Source organism: Centruroides vittatus, unplaced genomic scaffold, assembly GCF_030686945.1.
Source record: "Centruroides vittatus isolate TY-2023 unplaced genomic scaffold, ASM3068694v2 contig_202, whole genome shotgun sequence".
Taxonomy (NCBI): domain Eukaryota; kingdom Metazoa; phylum Arthropoda; class Arachnida; order Scorpiones; family Buthidae; genus Centruroides; species Centruroides vittatus.
Window position 1 is genome coordinate 591,182 of NW_027121249.1, and position 24,013 is coordinate 615,194.

A 24,013-nucleotide genomic window follows, 5' to 3' on the forward strand; every position below is an offset into this window, starting at 1 on the left:
AGTATTCGGGGAACGGAACCACTTGGCCACTGGTGGGCCCAAAACGTGGTTTACTTCAAGATTCTAAACTGAAAACCTTATTGTAAACCGTAACAATTGTATTTTATAAAACTGATATAAAAAACACCATACATATAAATGATTTTTATATACAGTATCAAAAAATGAACGACAAAGTACAAAATGTTTACCATGAGAAATTTCAATTTTTATTTAGACATAGTAAAATTTCCATTTCAAACAATATAAAGTGTGAATGTACATTCTATAAAGACTATTCTGTTTAAAAAAAAAAAAATGATTTTGTAAAGTATTCGTACAAAATATCACCAAAAATTGCATTTTACGAAAAATCTAAAACACCGTTTCGTGAATCAGGTACTGCATTGGATGATTAACAAATATAAACATCTATGGACATCCATAAAATATCTCTGTATACTCATTTACAGTTTGCTGCCTTAATATACAAGTCGTTAGGAAAAATCCTGTTTGATTACCGTTCATAATATATTTCTGTATAAACTATAAATTTAACCGCTGGAATTTTAATTTCATGTACAGTACAATAAAATAGACAAAAATAACACATAGAAACTGGGAAACGATTAGTAGTAATAATACTTCACATTAGATTTGTGGCTTAGTATCGTCTATAGTCCGTCTACGCCAAGGTATGACCTGAAATATAATGACCTGAATAATAAGATTGTTGATTCTTATGTAGTTAGTTTAATGTTGAAGAATGCAACAGATGGTTAATCATTACAACTTAGCATACAATCACAAAAAAATCCCTGAAAATGTGAAAAGCTGCCAAGACAGTTATAAGCTATTATGAAGACTTGGTTAAAGTTTACCTAGGGAACCCCAATGGCCGCGCTTCCGGTAATCTCGACGGCAGGTGATGTTAAAAATTCGGTGTAGGCGGCGCAATTTTTAAATAACGCTATCGTATGCAAATTTTTTGTTTTTCGTGACGGCTCGACTGCTGCGAGTGGTTTTTTTCCACCAGTTAAACATTTTTGAAGAAAAAATGCTACTTTCTGCTATTTTTAATAGTAAATAGGTAAGTTTTTATTCCGTCTACTTTTCGTGATGCAATATGTCGGAATCAAGCCAAAATGGAAAGAACCGGAGTCTGTTCCAGCTGCTCCACAAAGCGACGAGTGTAAGAAAAGAAAAAAAGTAAGGCACATTCGTGTGGCGAAACTAAAAAACGTGTAAAAATATCAAGTAAAAAGAGAAACATCAGCGATAGGGATCACAAATCAAGGAAAAGCGAGAAGAAACGGAAAGGAAATGTATGACAGAGCGTCAAACACGTGAGTAAAAGTTTATTTTGCAAGTTCAGCTAGCTATGAAATATAAAACAATCTTAAAACATTTATTTTTTATTAATGTAATTATTATTTTTTCAAAAAATTATACATACTAACTAATTTGCATAATTTTTTGAACGTAGTACGCGTGCGTAGTACAGCAAACAAAATGGCGACCGGAAGCGCGGCCATTGGGGTTCCCTAGGTAAACTTTAACCGAAGACTTAACAGTAAACCAGCTAATAACAAACGTATAATAGCAAAGATGCAGAAAAAGAGTTTTTCTATCCCTCCTGTAAGCACTAAAAAGGTCTTTTCAATCATATCCATTACCGGTTCAACTAGGGAAGGACGGGGTGAAGGACAGGGCTTAATTGACCACAATAAAAATTCCTAGATTTCATCTGGTCCCAGTAGTAATAGACTGACATTTTTAACCACCTTGACCATTGACAGAAATGACTAAAAACGAGCTGCTTTACATGTTCTTGATCAGATTCTATGCCATCAAATTTCATATAAATAGACAAAATATTAATTCACAAAACTATTGTGAAATATTATTTCTTCTAGTCATTTACACACTTAATATATATCTTAAAAAATGTCCACATTATATATGCATATCACATGCAATTTCGGTGGTATATTTAAATATTTATTGTAGAAATACCACTCGTTTTCCCAAATAATGACAATAAAAACAGACATTCAAAGTAGGAAATATCTAAACTGTATGTGACTGAGTGCTACTCATTTCTGTAATGTAGCACTGTGAAAATATACACCTATACATAAATTCTAATTAAATCTTTCTGAATATCACAGATTTCATTTGATAATAAAATATATCTCCTACGTTCCGCAATATAGTAATTAAACGGGAAGTGCAATTTGTCGAGATCCTGAGAAAGTTATTGCTTTCAAAACTTGACTAAATTCTCGTTTCTGATGACAAATTATCAATACGAAATCCCTTTTATGTAACGTCGTAACCGCTATCGTTTGCTTCGTCGACCTGAGTCTGGGGTAATTTTGATTGAAGTTTTGCATGATCGGAAAAATCAGCAATTGTTTCCGCTTTGTTAGACACTATACAGGAAGAGCTACAGGAATTAAAGGCACTACTGTCAAATGCTTTCCTCTCTTCCGGGAACTTGTCTAAACTCTCGTTGGGCGCGACGTGTTTTACCCGTATTCGTACAGAATCGACCACGTCCAATAAATTTTTGGCATCCATGGCCAATATGTGAGCCGCTTCTAACATTCCTTTGCGATATTCTTGATCTAGGGTGGTGCAAGAATACTTTTGGACGAGTCTCAACGCTTCTATTAGAGATGCCATGTCTTTACTTAGAACTTTGTGAGCCATCTCAATCTAAATGTTTTTAAAATATCTTATGCATTAATAATATAAATTTATATTTTAAAAGATCTTCTTACGTGACTTACCTCTTTATTAGACCATATAGGAAGTGTAGGAAAGAGCTCATCAACGCTCGCAAGAAGATTTCTTAATTCGGTGCCAACATTCTGAAAAATTTATGAATTTTATATAATTTGAAAATTACTTTTTGTATAGATGTACAAATCAATTTTTATCTCTCAAATATCATTTATCACAAGACATCCTATCATTAAAACAACACAATCAATCAGTCTCCAGACAACGGACTAGCCGTGGGTACACCTCTTCCCTGTGCATATACAGTGCCCTTGAACTGCAACACAATCAGTGTTTCCAAATTTATACCCATACTTCTTTTTACTCTTTCTGTGATATGGGCACTAAGAAGGACTCTTAATCAATCGTACCTATCACAGGCTTGGCCAGACCCAAAATGTAAAGGCCAGATGGGAGGGGTGAGCCAGGGCAAACCATCCTCAAAAAATCTTGGGGATTGATGCTTTAACTGCCTCAGCCACCTGGCCAGCAATTGGAAAAGTAATGACAGATCTACAAGATAAGTGGAAAGTAACTATGCATTGAGAAAGCACTATAATTTCTATATTTTTATTGCAAAGACGAAGAAAATTATTTGACACGCATCTTATTAAATGGAAATACGAGTGCAGGCCTTAAAATTCAATGTAGGAACCGATGCCATCCACTTCTCTGTGCATCCGCAACTGAACCTCTGGTCATTAGCTTTGAATGACAATTCTCAATTGTTTCTGGACAGATTGTACTGTATTGTCCTTCACTGTAAGCCACTATCTCTACATAACAACCACGCGGCATGCAGCACTTTCTGCTCACTCCCAAGCAGACAAGCTGAGAGCCAACTTTTTTCACTTCAGAAGGGAACTGAGGTATTGTCTATATGAAATTTCATTAGTGATATTAGTGAAGTGATTGGATTGGATTGAACCAATTAGATAAGACAACACAAAAACATGCCTCAGAACAGAAAATGACTTCAAAATAAGTGAAAATACCAACTCCAAACAAGGAAAAAGTGACTAAACAGTGACTGAAATAAAATTAGTACTCTGTTTTCTTTTGTTTAAAGGACAATAAGTTATTTTCATTATTAACTAATAGTAGTACAAATAAAGCAATCTCAATCAATCTTAATTTGTAATTATGACCAGAAAATACCACAAATTGAGCTTCCTGCTATTGGCGCTGTTTGCCACAGCGACATAATTTAAAACTAATGCTCGCACGGGGTCTAGACATTCGTTTGCATTTCCAACTTCTGTATAAATGATGTCGTGATTGCAAATTCTGGTGCAAAAAGTTCGTTTTTGTCTCTTTTTCACTCTTCTCGCATTTGCATAAATGCAGCCTTAAATTGAATAGATGTCAGTCTCTGGCAAAACCAAAACTCGGGAATTTCTGGATTCATTTTCGAGTGAATTGTATCGAGTTGGTTGACCAAAATTAGCAAAAGGGGTCATTAATTATCCTTTGCTACATCTGTATATTTTGATCTATTCTTTACTCGGTTTCTTTATTTTTTGTAGAACATAACCGTAGGCTAATAAGTCAGCCAGTTTGATATTTAAATGCAGGAAGCATCTATTAGAGGATATATGAAATGTTTTAATTGGTTAAAATTATTAATTACAAATAATTTTCAGAGTCGTAGAATTATTAAAACTTAAAACAAGACATTTCATTAAACAACAAATGCTAACTAACACTTGCTGTCAAATTGAAGGCGTGAAGATTAATTGTGAGGGGCTCGGAGGGACTTTAAATACTGTACAGTACTTTGAAAAAATTTTTGTGAATGTTAGACTGGTGCTCTCAAATTTATGATATTGCATAATTGACATTTTTAAGACCTCAAAAGTCATGCAATAACATGAAGTATTCAACGTGCAACAAGGGAAAGACGTTACAGGTATTGCAATTTAAGTATTTAAACATTAATTAATGAAGTAACATGTGTAACTGCTTGGCGTCACGAAAATTACATTGCCTGTAACGGGAGAAAAAGTGAGAAATTGTGATAAATGACGTATCACCGAAATAGTTGAAAAAAAAATGACTAACTTAAAAATAGTGAGAAATAAGTGACATTGAAGCCACTGGTAGAATCAATGTCAGGATCCTTGAACTAAGTTATTAACGAGATTGAAGCCTAAGTTTTAAACCCGAAAATGCGTACATCAGATGTTTGGCGCCGCTTTCCTGTAAGCCTAGAAGTTTGACAATGGTGTTTGGAAAGTCAATGGAATCATGCTCAACATTCCAAATGCCATTGTCAAGCTTCTGGGCTTACGAGAAAGCGGTGCAGAACGTCGAACGTACACGTTTTTGCGTTTAAAACTTCGGCCTCAATCTCGCTATTGTATATATAATTAAAGTTTGCCAAAGTACATCTTTCTACACAACAAGAAGGGGGTGAAAAGTGGCTCAAAACTGTACATATAATTAACAGGCAGTCCATTAGTGTTACATAAATATATTAACTTTAGATATGATATTTAAATTACAGACAAGGATATTAAATTTATAACATCTTTAAGGAATAATTATAATTATTACCTTAACTAAAAGCAGATAATCAGATGATTTGGACTGCTCTACTCCTTGCAACAAATCCATAACTGATCTCACAACTTTTGTCGTACAGTCATATACAGAATCACCTGTTCTATCGAGATTAGCAGTAGGGGCCGACGTTACCTGCAATATTTACTTTTCTTACACGAGAAAGCTTTTATATCTTAATATTTTATATTACCAAAAATTATATTACCTCTACATTAGTAGTATTTGTTCCATTTCCACTATTCACTCTAGTATATAGAGCATTATTTACTTCTGTAATAAATAAATTTACAGAATAATAAATGACTAATAAAGATTAATTTACTGTAATAAATAAATTTATAGATTATGATTGAACGCCTCTAAGTCAGAATCCCCCCCTAGCCGCGGCAACGATACCAACCGAATAAAGGATGAAAATTTGCCCAGTGTTTTAAATCTACTGTCACTGCATTGTGTCTTCGCAAAAAAGAAAAAAAACAAAAATAAATTTACGTAACATTTTGCGACATTTTATCATTAAACAATATATTTGTAACAATGAAACACAAACCTCGATGTGGAATTCTGTTTAGAGAACCCAAATTACTATCTGCTTCTAGACTGTCCGTGTCCGAACTCCTCGAACAATCACTTAATGACAATCGTTTCTTCGGCTGCAAGAAAATTGCAATTGTAGGTCGTTCTTTCATTCAAAATTTTCTGTATATATATCAAAGAGCAGACCTGGATAAGAGCACCGCATCTTAATTCTTCTTCGGCTAACCAATGAGAATCCTCGTCCGCTTGTTTTTGTTGATGCTGAAGTTTCATTGCCAAATACTTTTTCTCTAAAAGTTGTATATTCTCACTGTTCATTTTCTGTTCGCTGGTTTGATCGAGTAATCCCTGAAGTGTACATAAATTAACTAATAAATATATCTAAAGTATAATGAAATTAGATAATAAAATTAATTACGCCATTGCTACTGAGAGAGAATGTCGGTAAGACTTTCTACCTCATTTCTGCAAAAGTCAGAATTAAGATATTCTAATTATCTGGTATCAGATAATATTTTACCTCTTACGAAACAACCCGTGCCGAGCCACGTGTACAGGGTGTTCGAAAAGTTACTGTGCAGTGAAAAAGGTTTAAGTATCCAAAAAGTTTTACATGCAATATTCAGTTTCTCCTTTACACCTGATAGGCACTAAGAGGGCATTTTTAGCTAGCCTGTTATAGGTTTGGCCAGATGATGAGGAACAGAACCATACCCCAAAAAATTCTTGGAGTTGTTTGACCCATTGAGATTCAATCCAAAGTTCCAGGAGCAGTGGGCTCCCAGCTTAACTGTTCAGTCATCTGGCCAACTGGAATTGGCTAAGTATTCATTGGCTTACGGATAAAGTAGACAAAAGCTAAAAAATTAAAAATTTATCTAATCAGCCAATAACAATGAATTTTGAGGATGAGGATTGCTTTTAACAGAGTAGGGACAAAAGTGACACGACCTTGTAAATTAGTCCACCTGGTGTTGTATTTGTAAACAGTTGGGGAAGCAAAGGGAGTATCGTCTTTGTTTATGGGACTTGTGTATGGGCAGGCAATGTGGTTGCAACATGTTAGCTTACTAGAAAAAAATGTAAACAAGTGACGGACGTTACGGTGAGTTGTTTCGTTGGAAGAAGATCCGACGTTTTGGAAAGCTTCTGACGAAAGGGATTGGTCAGAAGTTGGTCAGAAATTATCATCCAAAAACTCCTTAAATAGTAAGACGGGCGAGGGAAAAGATGCGAAAGGGCAAGAGACTGGTATACGGTTGTCTCAGACACTTAGGCAGCCCACTGAGCATAGAGAGAGTGTTCTCCTCTGATAGCGATCTCAGAAATGGGTTAGTGCAGAGACTGGACTGACCGTGCCGTCGAGCCAACTCCACAAGTTGACTGAGGCTTCCCCAGAGTCTACTAGTTCCCGAAGGTCAAGCTGATACATGAGACACCACACTTTGTCGTCCTGTGTATGTAATGTTGTTAAACTTGTATATACTACATTTCTCTCTGTTGTAAATAAACTGTAAATATTCTCTGAATTGAGTGTGGAGGTGTGCCTTCATCGAACCTGAATTAACCATCAGATCATGACGCATACAGAGCCCAACTCAACAAGACAGAGTTTGGGAAATAACATTACTAGACCTTCACGAGAACTTCACTGCATTGTTCAGACAATAAGAAATTCTTATTTCTTTAATATACCTATTTATTTTTCGTTTTCTTAATGTTGAATTATTATAAAAGGGTCTGTAGGTAGAGAGTTAATAAGCAAAACTATAAATAGTCCAAAATAGTGTAAAATAATATTCTGAATTCATAATTTCAATGGACTTACTTTGTTCTTAATGTCAGGAACAGAATAATTTGAAACAAAATTATTAGTCTGGATATCTCCCTCTACATCTTCCCAACTACTAGTTAATCGATTGATTCCAAAACCAATGCTTCCGAAAGGCGAAGACGGAGGAGTAGAGACACTTCTACGGTTGGGCGGACGTCGAGAAGGCTGAAAAAACCGAAAAATAAATAAATAAGATTAAATTTTAACATTTAGAAGTACTAATAATAAAAGCATTTTTTCAATTACCTTTGGAGGTGGATCATCAGAATATGAAGAACCTAAAAAGAAGTTAGCCATATAGTTATTAAATTTATAGTAGTACAGTAAGTCCTCACTTAACGTCTTTACCTTATAATATCAATAAATAAAAAAAATACATGTTCTATAAGTGAATGTGTATTAATCTGCAATTACCCTTTAATTATCTTTATAAATATTAAGAGTGATACTATGATGTAAGGATTGAATGGTGGAAAATGCAAACACAATCCAATACAAATATTAACTGAATTCTTCTTTGATTCCGATTAATATAATTTGCCTTTATTATATCAGGTCAGTCCATAAGTTCGTGCGCATTTTTATGACCTTGAGAAAAATCTTGTTTTGCTGTTAAAAATGTCAGTCTAATGTGATAATTTTTACATCGAAGTGTTAAATTGGATCTCATTCATATAATACTGTTCAGAATTGTGAACATTTCAGTTGTTTACTTTCGTTAAAATGGAAGTAACCGACGAATATAAAAACGTGTCTTTTATATTCGTCGGTTACTTCCATTTTAACGAAAGTAAACAACTGAAATGTTCACAATTCTGAACAGTATTATATGAATGAGATCCAATTTAACACTTCGAGTGTAAAAATTATCACATTAGACTGACATTTTTAACAGCAAAACAAGATTTTTCTCAAGGTCATAAAAATGCGCACGAACTTATGGACTGACCTGATACTTGGTGGCCTGATAACAAGGAACGGGGTCCAATGTTTCCCGACAGCCACGAAAAATTCCTAGGGTGTTTCAATTGAACAAATTTGATCCCAAGTCCCCCAGATCAATGTGCCAATACCTTAACTACCTTTACCATCTGGCCAACACTCCAAACTTTAACAATTCTTACTAAATAATATTTTAATAATACAAAAATAACATCAAATTTTGTATATTTTGTTTAAAGTAGTGCTTTATTTTAATTATATCACCTTGAATTGAATTAATTGTTAAAGAAATAAATATATTTTTAATATAATCTTTTATCACTATATAAGAAATTCAATTTCAGTGTTAAATTCTGTTAACGCTTTTTTCCACGCCCTTCATGGATGCAACTAGGCATTCAGTGGATTAGATCATTTTAACGCATGTGGTAACTTATGTATGTATTATATAATTCATTCAATATGAAAATATAAAATATAATTACCCCACGACATAGCTTGAACCCTTCTATTTTCTCTTCTCATTATTTCCTCTTGTTGTTTCCTTTCTTCCTGAAGAATCTCTCTAAAAACAAAATTAAAATCAATAATTATCGTTAATTAATAATTATCTTTCAATATCATAAAGAAAAATAATGATAATTACTTTAAAACATGTTTTATGTCCTTAAAAGAAGGACGTTTGGAAGGCTCGTAGGACCAACATAACGACATCAGGCTGTAGAGTTGTGGCGGACAACTTTCCGGAAGAGGTAATCTTTCTCCGTGTTCTATGCGACCGATCACGTCGTTATTTTTTACACCTTGAAATGGTTTGACTCCTAACATCAGTATCTCCCACATGCACACACCTAACATTTAAAAACATTAACTAAAATTTAAACAATAATTTGAATACATACTCAGAATACCTTACCAAACATCCACACATCACTTGCCGTAGTGAAACGACGAAAATTTATGGATTCGGGAGCCATCCATTTTATGGGTAATTTCCCTTTCGATGCCTTGTAGTACTGATGATCTTCCACCCATCTCGATAGACCAAAATCTCCTAACTTTACACAGTCGTGGGAGGATACTAATACATTTCTTGCCGCTATATCTCTGAACGTTATATAAGAATTATAATAAATACAGGATCTTTCAAAGAATATGCTACCATTTTAAAATATTGTAATTATGTTAATTATTATCTACAAATGTCGTAAAACACAGTAAAACATCGGTAAACTGTCCAAGTTTTACATTTTCCAATTACAGTCTCTCAATGTGTGTAGCATACGTTACACTGCCCACATCTGACCAATACTCAAATTCCTCCAACGTTAACTATGGCGTATCTGTTATCACTCTTCCCACAGCAGTCACAACATTCCTGCAGATGTATAATAATTAAAGAGGCTGCGTAACACTCTTGTGTTATTATGCAGCCTCTTCAGTTACTCTATCAATTGATTTACATTGTATGTTTCTTGGATAATAATTAACACGATTACAGTAATTTAAATTAGCAGCATGTGTTTCAATATAAGTTTTAAATTTAAACGTATTTACTGGCATACCTATGAACAAATTTTCTGCTTTCGAGATACGACAGTGCCGTACTCAACTGATATGCGTAAAGTATCAGCATCGAAAGATCTAATCGATGTCTGTTATTTTGCAAATATGCCCTCATCTGAAATAATTTTAATATATTGCAACCATGAAATAAGACAAGAATATAATCGTTTTACATACTTCTCCGTGCCTTGCAAGTTCCATTACTATCCATATTGGAGAGTCAGAACATATACCGATCAATTTAATTATGTGTGGATGATCAAACTGTTGCATTATATCTAAACAACAAACACAATTTAATGTGAAAAGTTACGTTAGAGTAGAAACAACATTTATTTAATGGATGACAAAAATATGCTTACATGCTTCCTCTAAAAACTTTTCTCCCATAGATTCTTCACTTTCTATCTTACAAGTTTTAATTGCTACTTCCATAATTTGGTCATCCTAATTTAGTAAAAAAACAATAAAAGATATATCTGTGTTATCTAAAACTTCGAACCGTTATCTAAAACTTTCTATGCACGTAAAAGATACGTTTTGTCTTTTTCCACCTTCTAACACACGAACAGAACCTTTTTAATCAAGCCCACGATGATGCAGCTGGATGGGTAATGAGGAATGGGAGCCAGCACATCCAGAATGGACTGCTCCTCAGAAATTCCCGAATTTTCCAACTGGTTCAGATTCATTCCTAGTTACCCAGAGTCACATCAACTGCTCGGCCATCCAAATTCTTAGCACTAGCAACTGCTTTGCGCGAAAGTTTGGATTGTATAGTATAATGTCAGGTTGGCCACACCTTGTCACAATAGGAGCCATAAACCTTGCAAGAGCTGCATCATATATTGGAATGGTAATTTAAAATAAAAATATATATACAGTCGACTCCGCATAAGTCGACACCCGGATAACTCGTCACTCGTCAGTTACGTAGTCAATTTTTTGTGGTCCCGGCCGACTTACATAGCCATTAATGTTATTAACCTTAAAAAACTTCGTACACCACACAGCTTATTGTACAGTGTGAACTCATTTTTTCAGGAGGGGAGTCGACTTATCAGACGTCAAAAAAGTGTGAAACGGAAAAAGTATGTTGATTTATCCAGTGGTGACGAGTTAAATGATGTCGAGTAAACCGAGTTTTTTAACATTAATAACATTATTGCCTACGTAAGTCGGCCGAGACCACAGAAAGCTAACTAATTAACCTACAGTGTCAAGTTATCTGGGTGACGACTTATGCGGAGTCAACTGTATATACAAGGGTAGAAATCCAATATACAGGAGGCAATTAAATAAATAACCTGATACATTACAGCAATCATTTGGCTTTGAGATGTTTAAATGCCAAGAAGTTCATTTCTTACTTTAATTTCTCATTACTCGTTCTATCTGTTTATTCTGTACCATTCTAACCTGCTAAATAGGTCCTTCTAAACCAATGTTCAGATATTTAATGTCACGGGAAACTATAGATTTAAAGTAAACACTGTTTCATTTATATCTTTATTAATAAAGTATTAAGTTTAGTGAACTTTTATGATTCTAGATACATACTTTACACCTGTAAGTTCCCTTATGAACATCACCGAATTGTCCTTCTCCTATTATTTCTGATAGATAGATGTGTGCCCTTTTCAGTTCATATTCTTTAGCTGTAATAATCAAACCAAAAATAAGGTTTTTGTTAAAGTTTAAATACCAAAACTGTAAGAATCATACCACTGGGGGTAGAATAATCTTCATCCACAATTTCTGCATAGTCTTCTGCAAAAGCAAATAAAGACCTTAGTATTTCTAAACTTTCGTTACTTGTCAATACCTTCGTCGCATGGTATAATGTTAAATTTACCTGAAAAGTTAGCATCTTTATCACTAGACGAACCTGAACTTAAATACTTCTTGGGTATACTGCTGCAAAGACATTAATAAATATAAAAATTTGCAGTTTTACGAAGTTTATCGTAACTAACATAATTAAATTGTACCTGTATTTTGTAGTTGGACTATCTGCAAAATTTAAGAAACGTATAGTTTAAATGTTTTAATATATATATTGTAATTTTTAAACATTTAAGTGAATTTACAAATTAATTTCAATAACAGATTTAAAGAAAGGAAAGTAACTATAATGTGGTGCTGAGTTTATAAAATTGTATTAGAATGAGCCAAATGAAAGTAAGCCAAAACCGCTTTATTTGCGAACTGTAACCTGCCAGTTAAAAGTAATGAACGTTGGCATTGAAGTATTTGTACCTCAAGCAGAAACCAAAGAGCTTATAAGTAAATCTCTACCCACTCTACATTCAGGACCTTTCACCATGCAACGTTCATTTGTTTGATAAATTGAAGAAGCTTTGATAAACTGAATGGTCACGAATTCATCTGCGAGTTGACCTCGGAGAAGGTGCAGCTGGGACCACTCGGTCCCGACCACATTCCCCTCCGTAGGAGAGCCGGACAAATTCCGCTTTGAACATGGTGTAAAACGATGATCAAAATTACCCCAGTGAACGATCCCTCCGTCACTCCCACGACGCACGATCGGGGATCTGTCAACTAGGTCGGGAATGCGACAATTAAATAGTCTCTCACACCCAGTTCTTCGACCACAACAGTCCTGTTTACGGATATAGTTTACAGAATAAGTCATCGATTTAATGGCTCTAACTCGACAGCGAGTTTCCCGACAGGAGGAGTGTAAAGTCCTGGCCGCACACATTTCATATGCAAAGGTGCAGCAGATGTCAAGGCTAACTCAAGCAGAAACCAAAGAACTTCTACGAGCATAGAACCACTATGCTCGTTACTCAACAGGACAAATGTCTCAATGCTGGAGATTACTTTTAATTTAGAGGTAACAGTTTGAGAATAAATCACATTGGCTCATTTTCGTTTCACTCACTCTAATAATCAAAGAATAATGCAGATCGAATTAGAGTAAAATTAATGATAAATAATGCAAATGTAAGCGATTATGCAGAAAGCAAAGATCCACAAAGGACAAACCTGAAGACATAATTTTGTTTACATGAGAATTCCGTACGAACACTTTAATAGAAAGAAAGTAAATCGTTAACATAAAGCAAAACTAAACAAAAAATAAATAAATAAAAGCATAGTTTAACATACAAAACAAATAAAATATATAAACCAATTTATAGATTCATTTCATATTATAAGTAAATCTCTACCATTTCTGGTCCAGATTGACGCTCGGTTTGTATCCATAATGCAGCAATAACCGTCAATTAACGCAGCTATATTTTCTGCAATCGAGAGGGATGAGCAAGAGATATTCAAAACCTGCAAAGAAAAATTTAAATATTTAAAACATAATGAACTGAATATCACAGATACATACTTATAATGTCTTCGTACCTCACACGCGCCAGCAATTTTTAACTGCACGACACCTTTATAATTGGATTCGGCATCCGACTTTGACGTCTGAATACTTTGTATGTTCGAAAAATTGGCAACGTGAATTAACTGAAAACATATTTTATATTACATCTTACTAGAATATTTATTTTGAAACATAAATATAAATATTTAGCTCATTGAAAATATATTGTACAATACTCGATATGAATTTATCACCTGTTGTATTAACACTAGATCTCACTGCCACGTAATGCATGCAGCAAACAGCAATTTTCTCAAATAACAATGTAGATTTCAATACATTATATTATTGTAATATTGCCAGTCGGTTAGCTGAGGCAGTTAAGCGTCAGTCTGTCACTGGAGGCCCCAAATTGAATATGGGCGGAAAACCAAAGAGTTTACATGAGCGGTTTTTTCCGAATATGTTGGATCTCCTTCCTCACGCAACCTGGCCACTCCGTCGAAGGTGTAGTCAAACCAATGGTGGGTCCAGTAAAAGGGCCCTCTTAGTGCCCAAAAGGTAGAAAGACATAAAAAAATATTGTAATAGCATTTTCTCAAATGAACAAATACATAACATTTCATGCATATGGCTTTATGCACAATCACATTTATCATTACAATTTCCTATTAGTTAAAACACCTTTTCTATTTTCATTGTATTCAGGTATGTTGAGAAGCTTCCAGTGGTGTAGCAAGGGGGAGCAAGGAGGTGGGTGTATCATGCACCGGGTGCCACTCACAGAGGGGCACCCAAATGGTCTCCAAGACAAACTATATGTGTTTCTGGAGGGGGGAGGGAGACGCCAATAAACTGTCGTGCCCCACGCGCCAGTTATGTTCGCCTGGGGCACGTAAAAGTCAATTACATTCTGGTAGTTGGAAAGAATATACAAAAACAAATGCAGCAAATTTTATATGTATTTAGTCGTCAATTTGTATTATTTTTAAATTTATACTTGTTAATATTCCCTAATTCTGTTGTATATTAGTCTTTATAATTTAAAATAACAGAATTAATGTAAAATATACCTTTCCCGTTCTGTCTCCAATATAACTAACTCCAATGCTGGGTCCTATAACAAGTTCAATTGGAACACTCCAACCAATCTGTAAAAATAGAAATCTGATAACTTTTCAATTCAATGCTATAATTTATTACAATCGATACTTTATACCATGAATAAATTATGTTTAACGATGGAAACGATTAAACATAATTCAAACAATGCGAAATGCTGGAAGTAAGAATTGATAATATTAAAAAAAACGTCAAATAATTAATAAATCTAATAATTATAGCAAAGAAGCATCCGGGTAGTATGCTAGTCACGGATAACATAGATTTACCTAGACATTAACTGTCGTTAGAGCCATGGAAACCATTCAAAAGTCGTAACTTAAATCTCCCAACGGCTCCTACAACAAGTGAAATCATAAGCGCAAAGCGAATCCACGGCAAGCAGGCTGATAATGTCGAGGGAGAAAAGAAACTAATGCAAGCCTGTTGATATGGTGCAAACCCACAAACTAGCTACCAACGTTCGGTGGCATTGTCTACTTGGCCACTGGTGGGCAGCAGTAAATGTGAATTATGCCTTAATATTTACACTTTAAATCATTGTGAAGAAAATAAATAATTCTAGAATTTACATAGATATATTTATAAATTTCATACAAAATAAAAACGATACTAACCCCTAAAGAACATTCGAAACTTTCTCTATCGTACTTCAGCACCTGATACACCAATTCGAAGAATTTGAACATGCATTCGACTTCACTCAGTAAGGAATATTTCTTAAAATGACTCTGGATCAATTTCCTTAATGTCTTTGGCTAAAAAACAATTAATGAAAAGTTATATTATGCATGCAATTATTTTAATGCTTAAGTTATTACATAAAAAGAAACTAAATTACCTTGTTATTCATTATCACAGATGAAGGAAGAAATTTATGTAGTCCTATATCTTTCTCCAGATACTCGAAATTGGATTTCTTATCCAATGCAAAATGTGTCATGTCTTTAAAGTATCGCCTACATTTAAACATTCTTTTAATGTAAACATAAAAATAACCTTTTAATTAAAGCAGCACAAGAAAAAAAAAATGCAAATGTTTTGGCTAATTCATCGACCTCAGACATAACTAAACAAAACAATTCAGTCGATTGGCGTTGCTAAGAATCGTTTAAAACAACGGGTGCATTCCAGCATGCACCCCACAACCGCAACCGATTCACCAGTCAATAACACTGAATAATTATTTTTAATTAGCATTCTCTCTCCTAAACAATAGGACTACCTCATACTTTTGTCAAGGGAAGTAGTGGCTTATGTAAATCCAAAAGCAGCTCAGAAAACTATTTTTAGAAAATTTACAAACATACAGTCGACTCCGCATAAGTCGACACCCGGATAACTTGTCATTCGTCGGTTACATAGTCAATTTTCTGTGGTCCCGGCCGACTTATCCAGTGGTGACGAGTTAAGCAATGTCGAGTAAACCAAGTTTTTTAAGGTTAATAACATTATTGCCTATGTAAGTCGGCCTGGACCACAGAAAATTGACTAATTAACCTACGGTGACGAGTTATCCGGGTGTCGACTTATGCGGAGTCGACTGTATTACGCTGTTGATGGTAGAAGATGCCATGGGAGAACAAACCTACCTTAAGATAAGCTATTATGAAGACAAATACATGTAAATTCTATAGGCACTTTCACACCACTCGCTAGAAAATTGAATAATTAAATAATTTCTGGATTAAAATCGTCTTTCTTTACAATATTATTCGTAAATGCTTAAATAATCATTATTTGAATAAAATACGTGATAATTTTAACCACAAACACAAAAAACTGAAGAAGTTTAAGCCAATCGTCTACTCGCCATTCTAGATGTAGATAATGCCATTATCGACCGTATAGAACTGCCAGATGGTGGCACTCGTCCGTCCGCCGTTCACGTTTTGGGCCGAATACGTGTGCCTCGACCTCTCTATTGTGTATTTTACATAATTAAAATCAGTTTAATTTTAAATTTTTCTGCATCATGTTCTTATAGTATATTTATTTAATGTTAATTTATTAATACTGTTACATTTCTACGTCATTTATCCTTATCCACAGCAACATTGTTCTTTCTTATTATTCTCAATATACTGAATTAGTCAAAAATATAACAACTGCCAACCCTACTAAATTCTGTGATTATAATTAACTTAATGAGCTTTCTACCCTTTTAAACTCTTTCTACTCTATGGACATTAAGAGGACCTGCCTTAATCGTACCCATCAATATGGTTAAAAGTTCGACCAGAGCCATAATGGAATGGTCGCATGATTAGACATACAACACGGATGATTATAACTTTGAATTTTATGCACATTTATTTCAAGTAGAGACCATCAGCATTAGGAATGGTGCGCTTGGTGGAAGGCAAAGTGATTTTAAATGCTAAGCATATTACTTTTATAAAAGGAGAAAAGAATTATCAATAGGAATACGGTTAACATATGCCAGATAAATCACCCCCCCAAAAATTCCTATGTTTTTTTATTCAATTCCCATATTCTATCCCGAATCTCTGGAGCAGAAACCAATATATTAACTGTCTCAACCATCCAGCCATCGTGTTTACGATTATAGCAAAACAAGTAGTTAATATTTAAACACTTGTTTCTTCCTTCCGTTGCTTCAACGAAAGCAGTTTACAGTGGCGTAGAGAGGGGGGTGCAAGGGGTTGTATCATGCACCAGGCGCCACTCGCAGAGGGGTGCGCAAATGGTCTCCAAGACAAACTTGTGTGTTTCTGGAAGGGAGAGGGGGTGCCAGTTATGTTCGCTATGCCACTGCAGTTCTGAATACTTTCGTTTCGGAAGCATTACCCATTCTTTTATAGTAATTAATTTTATACTTCATAAAGTACTTACCTTATTTCTATACAACATAACTCAATGGCAAGTTCTTGATCAATATCAGACTCTAGTTTTAAATACTCATTTTTTATCTGTAATTTAAAACAATGGATTTAGTATCATGTATTTACGTATGTGTGTATGTATATAAGGTCTTCCTCGTATTTAAAACTTGCCTGATCATAAAAATAAAAAAATGTGATTCGATCTTTTTCGTAAACATCTCTCAAAACACTCGGAATATATCGAATTCTCAGTTCGTATCTATTAACAGAATTATAAACTTTATATTAAAATCCGTTCATATATTTACAAGTTCCTTAATTAAGCTTAATTAAATTAAGTTAAAATTATCATCGTTATCTGATATTAAATCAGTAGTCTATACTGGGTTTTAATTGATCCCATTACAAAATAATTAGTCTTCCTTTATCTTTTTCGCCTCTATTTTTTGTATTTCAACAGAATATTCTTAGTTAAGATTATATAAATTACAATATATAATACTTCTTTTTTGACTCTTTCCATCCTGTGGATCCTGAGTTGGCCTTTTTAATCAAACCCGTCGTGGGTTAAAACAAATCACGGATAAGGAACGCAATCAGATCTGGATAGACTACACTCGAAATATTTCCGAGTTTCTCAACCCGTCCAGGTTCATTCTTGAGGTCCCCTGGGGCATTATTACGCTTGGTAGGCTGATGCCTTAATCGCTCAGCTGCCCATCCATTAACATGTAATAGCTTACAATATTATCTTAATTTAACAATCACAAACCATGCAGGAAACTAAAGCTTGAAAAATACATTAACTACCGTCATCAGTTTGGCCAACGCACAACGCGGCCAACTGGGAGTAAGGGATAAGACTCGGCATAACTGGAATGGACCACCCATTCAGTATAGTGTCCTCCAAAATAAAAGGTTGATGCTTTATCTCTCTTACCCATTCGGCTGTCACATTTGGTTTCGGGTTAGTTTTTTAAGCTTATCCATTATATATCTACCGAGCCAACGACGATCAATCATCGATGACCGACGATCAAGGGACAGACTAGTGCTACTGTAACAATATTTTACAATAATACCATGTTCCTTAATGTTATAATTACGTTTCAATCACAATCATGAATTCATAAGAATATCATTGCAAAAAAAATAAATGAGGACATAAGCATTTGTACAAATAAAAGCTTGATTAAACTAAAGATGCACAATGAACAACTTCTTGTTGGGAACAACGTAAAAATAAAACTAAAAGAGAAACTGTCACAAAAAACAAGTCTTTTACAGTGTCAGATATATTTACAGCTGACTAAAGACATACTTCACCAGTCAACTGTATGTTATATATTTACATAATTAGCAACTTGTTTATCTTTACTTTACAATAACATCAAGTTTAGATTTCAAGTTTACAAACTTCCTGACATAATTTCACACGGTCTCTGCGCCGCGCTTGCTTATATTTGCTACTTTTAAATAATAAAACTCGATATTTCTCTTTTATTTAATGTACGCTTATCTAAACATATCCATTTTCAGTACTGTTATATTTAATTATACAACAAACTATCGGATGTAAAAACTTGTCAATGGCATCAATAAATAATAAATAAATGAACATAAAACATTATAACAGCAAATTTTTCTGTCAAAGTATTTCTATTGGATGGGATTGAACAAGGCAAGATGAGGCATATCCCTCAGCCACCGGTGCAGAAAATTTCTATTACTAATTATATCTGTGACATATTCAAAAGAATATTTAAAAAGAAAAGACTTTTAATTAATTGTTTTACATTAAATTTTTATACCTAAGTTAAATAAACCATAAAAAAGCTTCCAATCTGGACTTTTCCACCAAATCCATCATCCAACAAAGATATTTCTGTCCACAACTGCATGTCTATATTCTATCACTAGATCATTTTGCAGTTAATATAGAATCAAAATAAAAATAATATAAAGTCTTCCAAAACGAATGCTACCATTTTAAATTACTTAATTATGCGTGACATATGTGACACACACCGATTGAAAGAATAACCGTACAATAATGGATAAATGTATAAATATAACACTTACTAGAGCCTGCGACCGACCAGTGTGAAAATAAACAAAATCAAATTGACAAACATTTTCCGAACACCTTCTATGTCCTTCCTCGGGTTAAAACGTTTGTTGATTTGATTTTGTTTATTTTCACACTGGTCACAGGCTCTAGTAAGTGTTACATTTATATATTTATCTATTACATGGTGTGTATGAGGAAGATATGTACAATAACAAATTTTAACAGGCAAATGTTTTTATGTACAGCACATTACAACATTCTTTATGGAAGACCCTGTATAACAAGTAAAAGTATGGTATCGAAAGAATATGACCGGAATAATACAAAACTGAATCTGACCTCCAATCTTCGGATATATGTTGTCGAGAATAACTTTCTAGAACTTGAAACATACTGGTATCGTCCGGTAACCAGCACACTTCATTTGTCGTTAAATGGTTCAGTCTCATCGCATACATGGACTCCAAAGGCCGAGGTCGATCCGACAATCGGCTGGTGACCAAACGAATGATTCCCTGAACCGTAAACATTAAACTAAATTCCAACTTATATCATCAAGGAATAATTCATATAGAAACATTTAAAAATTATTTACTTTGACATCTGTGGCATCCCCAAATTTTACAATTTTCGAGTTTCCATTGCTTAAAAACACTTTCAGCATGGATTTCTCCATTTTCTCTGGAACTGGACAACCATGATACATATTACTGTTTAGTGTATTTGATAACAGTTTATCCCATGCTTCTGTGACAACGTTATCTGTAGTCCTGTAATATATAAAAAATATAATTAATAAATTTTATATCAAATATTTTATAAATAAAACAATGGTTTTACTGTGTTTATACATGTATGCACTTTTATGTTATGTTCTACTTATCATTGATTATATCATTAATTAATTATAAAACAAGTAAAAATTTGTAGCCACTTATACCTTTTCCGTATTTAGATACACTTAAATACATGAATACATATTAATTAATGTGTTACATAATAGTAGACTATACTCTAAATACATTCTATGATGTTCATTGGTCATCATGAGTCTATACTCTATAGAATCACCAAAAATATTTGTACGAACCGCAGATTTTTTGGACTGCAATCCCACTGTTTATCGTCCATCTGTACTTCCTTAATCTCGAGAACGATGTTAGATACATAAATGTCAAGACCGGATGTAGAAAGCTAGGGGCAGGAGGTCTCCGATTAACTGTATACGAACTTCTGATGCAAACTGGAAGTAATGTTATTTCAATTCATAACTTGTATGACGTACAGGGGCAAGACACTACAGTACTAAATTGAGGTGGACAGCATATATTTTAAATTAAATAAATTAAAAATTGCAGCCTGACATTGTGACCACGTCACAAATAAATAAATACTTTTAAACTCCAATAAAGCAGTTTTATTCTTTAATGCAGATATTTCATTTTAATACTGGGGCCGTATTCTGGTCACCATCTCCGGTCTCGTCTCTCACAAGCCGGTCGCCGATTGGCTAATCATTTGGATTAGCCAATCGGCGACTGGCTTGTGAGAGACGAGAGACGTTGACCAGAATACGACCCCCGGTCTCTACAAATCACTGCTGATACACAAATCTAGGTATTTATGTGTTTGCATCAAAAATTAAATGCAAAAACTGGTTAATCATTAAACAGAAAACAAACTATCATTATTAATTCCAGCACAAATTATTTAATAAATAAAATTCTTGATCTTATTAAAAGGAAACAATCAGGCTAGAAATCTTCAAATGTTAAACATCTACAGATAAAACAGCAGCTAATGCCTCCATACTGGAAGTTTGGGCAGATTTCACTGTGGCATCTTGGATCGACCGATCCCTCAACTCTACAGCTTAAAGAATCTCAAATAAACGGAACCGAAAGTCCACTTTTCCTCCAACACAGCAATGCGTAAACTACAAAGATGCACGAAAATTGTTTTATGAGATCCCATAGCCATAAAACAAATCTGGGTTACAATAGTCTCTTATACTTAATGTATTATATCGCGTACTTTCATTATCACCTGTACGTTAATTCGTCCTTACACTATAAGGAATAAACTTCGGCGTCAAAACTATACACGAATAAAACAATCTTTCTCCCTCTGTTAAATCACGTGTGTTCACCAAAATACATAAAACAAAGCAGGAATCGAGACCAACAGTCGAAAAAGCCATTCGCCCATCATCTATATCGAAAGAATACCGCAGAAATTCATTTCATACCACAAACTTCCACATCGGTACGGTATTACAAAGCCTTTGGGTCTTATCACGAGACTACAGAACCTCACACCACTTGATAACTATAACCATTGTTAAATTATAATTTTCTTACTCTTTCTATACAAAAATTAACAATGTAATCATAATAATAATAATCTAATACCTTACTACAACTTAAATAGGGGCGTATGTAGCCTATAACATCGTACGGTCATAGGTGATTTTTATTCGGGTACCGACGATTGATTATTACGGCTCATTCAACAAATGATCCTTACAAGTCTGAAATGCCAAGGCCAATGTCTTTCAATTTTTCATTTGTAAAGTGGAAACTTAGTGAATAGAAGAAATATTAATCTAAATGCACTTTACGTTAGATGAAAGACAATGATAAATTTACTTCTTAGTATTACAACCCACCATTTTGTCTATCTTACCTGTACACACCCAATTTTGGAAAACCCGTCGGTGTGCTCGACACATTTATATTTAAAGCAGTATTGGCTAATATAATACAAGGTCGCCAGACCATCTGCCACTAAAACATTTTAAAATTATCGTGAGTAATCACCCGGTCTGTTTGGAGAATTAATTTTTTGCCGGCAGTTTTCTAAAATCGACAATAGATTAAAGTGAAGATAATACGACAGCTACTTAGTAATTTAAAGATAAGAAAATGGGGGTGTACTATAGATTACCACCTATGGAATTTCAGGACTTTGATTATATATTTGAACTCGGGGGGCCGAGACGAGTTCAACGGTACCCTATTTTTGAACCGGAGACGAAAAATAAAAAAGTTACCATACTTTTTAAGTTACCATACTTTTTTAATGCTCTCACGAAGACGGCACCATAGTTGCTAGTACTGCCATCTTGCGGTAAAGTCTGCAAACCATGACGTCGGACTACGATAATCTCCCGGAGGGTTAAACACGCGATACGAGAGCGGAGAGAGCGACGCGACTCGTGGCGGCCGTTCCGACTGTTCGTACTCTCGACTAACCTCCCGGAGGGGAGACGCCGGCAGGCCGCCATGTGCTAAACGTCACTAGTTATTGATTCACGGTAGTTCTTGAACAAAAGAAAAAACAGGAGGTAGCGTTTATCAATATTATCAATAAAAATGACGAGATAATGGCATAAAATGCATTTTAACGGCAAGCGACGCGACTCCCGATCATCGCGCGATCGCCGAAAAAAAGTATGATAACTTTTTTTATTCTTCGTCTCCGGTCCAAAAGTAGGGTATCGTTGAACTCGTCTCGGTCCCGAGTTTAGATATATACCGAAACACCCGAAATTCCATAGGTGGTAATCTATAGTATCCCCGTAAATGGCATTTTCCGTCGAAAATTGGTAATTAAAATTTCATTCTGCACTGCAGAAATCCTAAAACACTTTGATTACCTGCATGGTTTAATGTTATATAATAAATTGCCTCCTTACCCAATGTTTTTCGGCAATTTCGCGCCTTTATTTTAAACACAAACAGTATTAAAATTATAAAATAAACTTCGAAAATTGGAAATTGAAGCGTCGAAAGCACTAGATGTATATCTAAACACGGAATAAAGCTTTTCGAATACATTAAATAAGTACAGTACAGTTCAGATTTCTAGTGGTTATTTCTGTTCGTTATTTTATTTATTTTGTACAATAAGCTTATAATTTATCTTACATTCTTTCTAAACTGTAAGAAGAATGCACCAAACTAAATTAGGGGACAGTTATCACTTATCCTAATGGACTCCACTGTAACAAAGAATAAACTAAACTATTTAATTTTCTCTTTATCTTAATCATTTCAAAATACCGTTAACTGTCTAACGTAACGTAATTTACATTATTTATCTATGTGATTAAATAAATACACGGTAAATAACAGCTTGCGTCTTATATACGCTAACGCTAACGCGTGTCTCGTTCGTTCGGTAAAATAGATACATCTTTAATACTTAAATTACAGAAAATACGAAATATTCTCTTGGCAAATTTCAATTTTCCTCGTCGTAAACGGCATTTAGATAAATAAAATTTAAACAATTGATTAGAAAGCGAATTATCTATTCTAAACACAGGATAACGATTATCTGAGGCTATTAAATTGATAAAACGCTACCGAAGTGGAAAATAACAACCGACAACGTTCGCGTTCCGAGGC

General features: G+C 34.3%; 1 protein-coding gene across 7 annotated transcripts in view; it reads right to left on the reverse strand.

Moving 5' to 3' along the window:
* Positions 1-2,299: 2,299 nt before the first annotated feature.
* LOC136970549 (focal adhesion kinase 1-like) overlaps positions 2,300-24,013 on the reverse strand; it is a 28,926-nt gene continuing 7,212 nt past the window's right edge. For 3 of the 7 annotated variants that reach the window (XM_067264990.1, XM_067264985.1, XM_067264989.1), the window contains exons 2-29: positions 20,197-20,371; positions 19,941-20,116; positions 17,702-17,789; positions 17,541-17,617; positions 15,526-15,643; positions 15,302-15,442; positions 14,636-14,713; positions 13,595-13,705; positions 13,408-13,519; positions 13,223-13,264; positions 12,202-12,223; positions 12,066-12,127; positions 11,936-11,980; positions 11,771-11,868; positions 10,573-10,657; positions 10,388-10,488; positions 10,210-10,325; positions 9,561-9,751; positions 9,291-9,495; positions 9,130-9,209; positions 7,949-7,980; positions 7,697-7,867; positions 6,055-6,216; positions 5,882-5,984; positions 5,537-5,601; positions 5,323-5,463; positions 2,775-2,855; positions 2,300-2,700 (exon numbers count right to left, since the gene is read on the reverse strand). In XM_067264990.1, coding sequence (XP_067121091.1) covers positions 2,302-2,700; positions 2,775-2,855; positions 5,323-5,463; positions 5,537-5,601; positions 5,882-5,984; positions 6,055-6,216; positions 7,697-7,867; positions 7,949-7,980; positions 9,130-9,209; positions 9,291-9,495; positions 9,561-9,751; positions 10,210-10,325; positions 10,388-10,488; positions 10,573-10,657; positions 11,771-11,868; positions 11,936-11,980; positions 12,066-12,127; positions 12,202-12,223; positions 13,223-13,264; positions 13,408-13,519; positions 13,595-13,705; positions 14,636-14,713; positions 15,302-15,442; positions 15,526-15,643; positions 17,541-17,617; positions 17,702-17,789; positions 19,941-20,116; positions 20,197-20,307 — 3,213 coding nt within the window. In that variant the 5' untranslated portion in view covers positions 20,308-20,371 and the 3' untranslated portion in view covers positions 2,300-2,301. Of the gene's footprint in view, positions 2,701-2,774; positions 2,856-5,322; positions 5,464-5,536; positions 5,602-5,881; positions 5,985-6,054; positions 6,217-7,696; positions 7,868-7,948; positions 7,981-9,129; positions 9,210-9,290; positions 9,496-9,560; positions 9,752-10,209; positions 10,326-10,387; positions 10,489-10,572; positions 10,658-11,770; positions 11,869-11,935; positions 11,981-12,065; positions 12,128-12,201; positions 12,224-13,222; positions 13,265-13,407; positions 13,520-13,594; positions 13,706-14,635; positions 14,714-15,301; positions 15,443-15,525; positions 15,644-17,540; positions 17,618-17,701; positions 17,790-19,940; positions 20,117-20,196; positions 20,375-24,013 lie in introns of all 7 variants that reach the window. The other 4 variants (XM_067264991.1, XM_067264986.1, XM_067264988.1 and 1 more) reach the window with 4 other exon arrangements.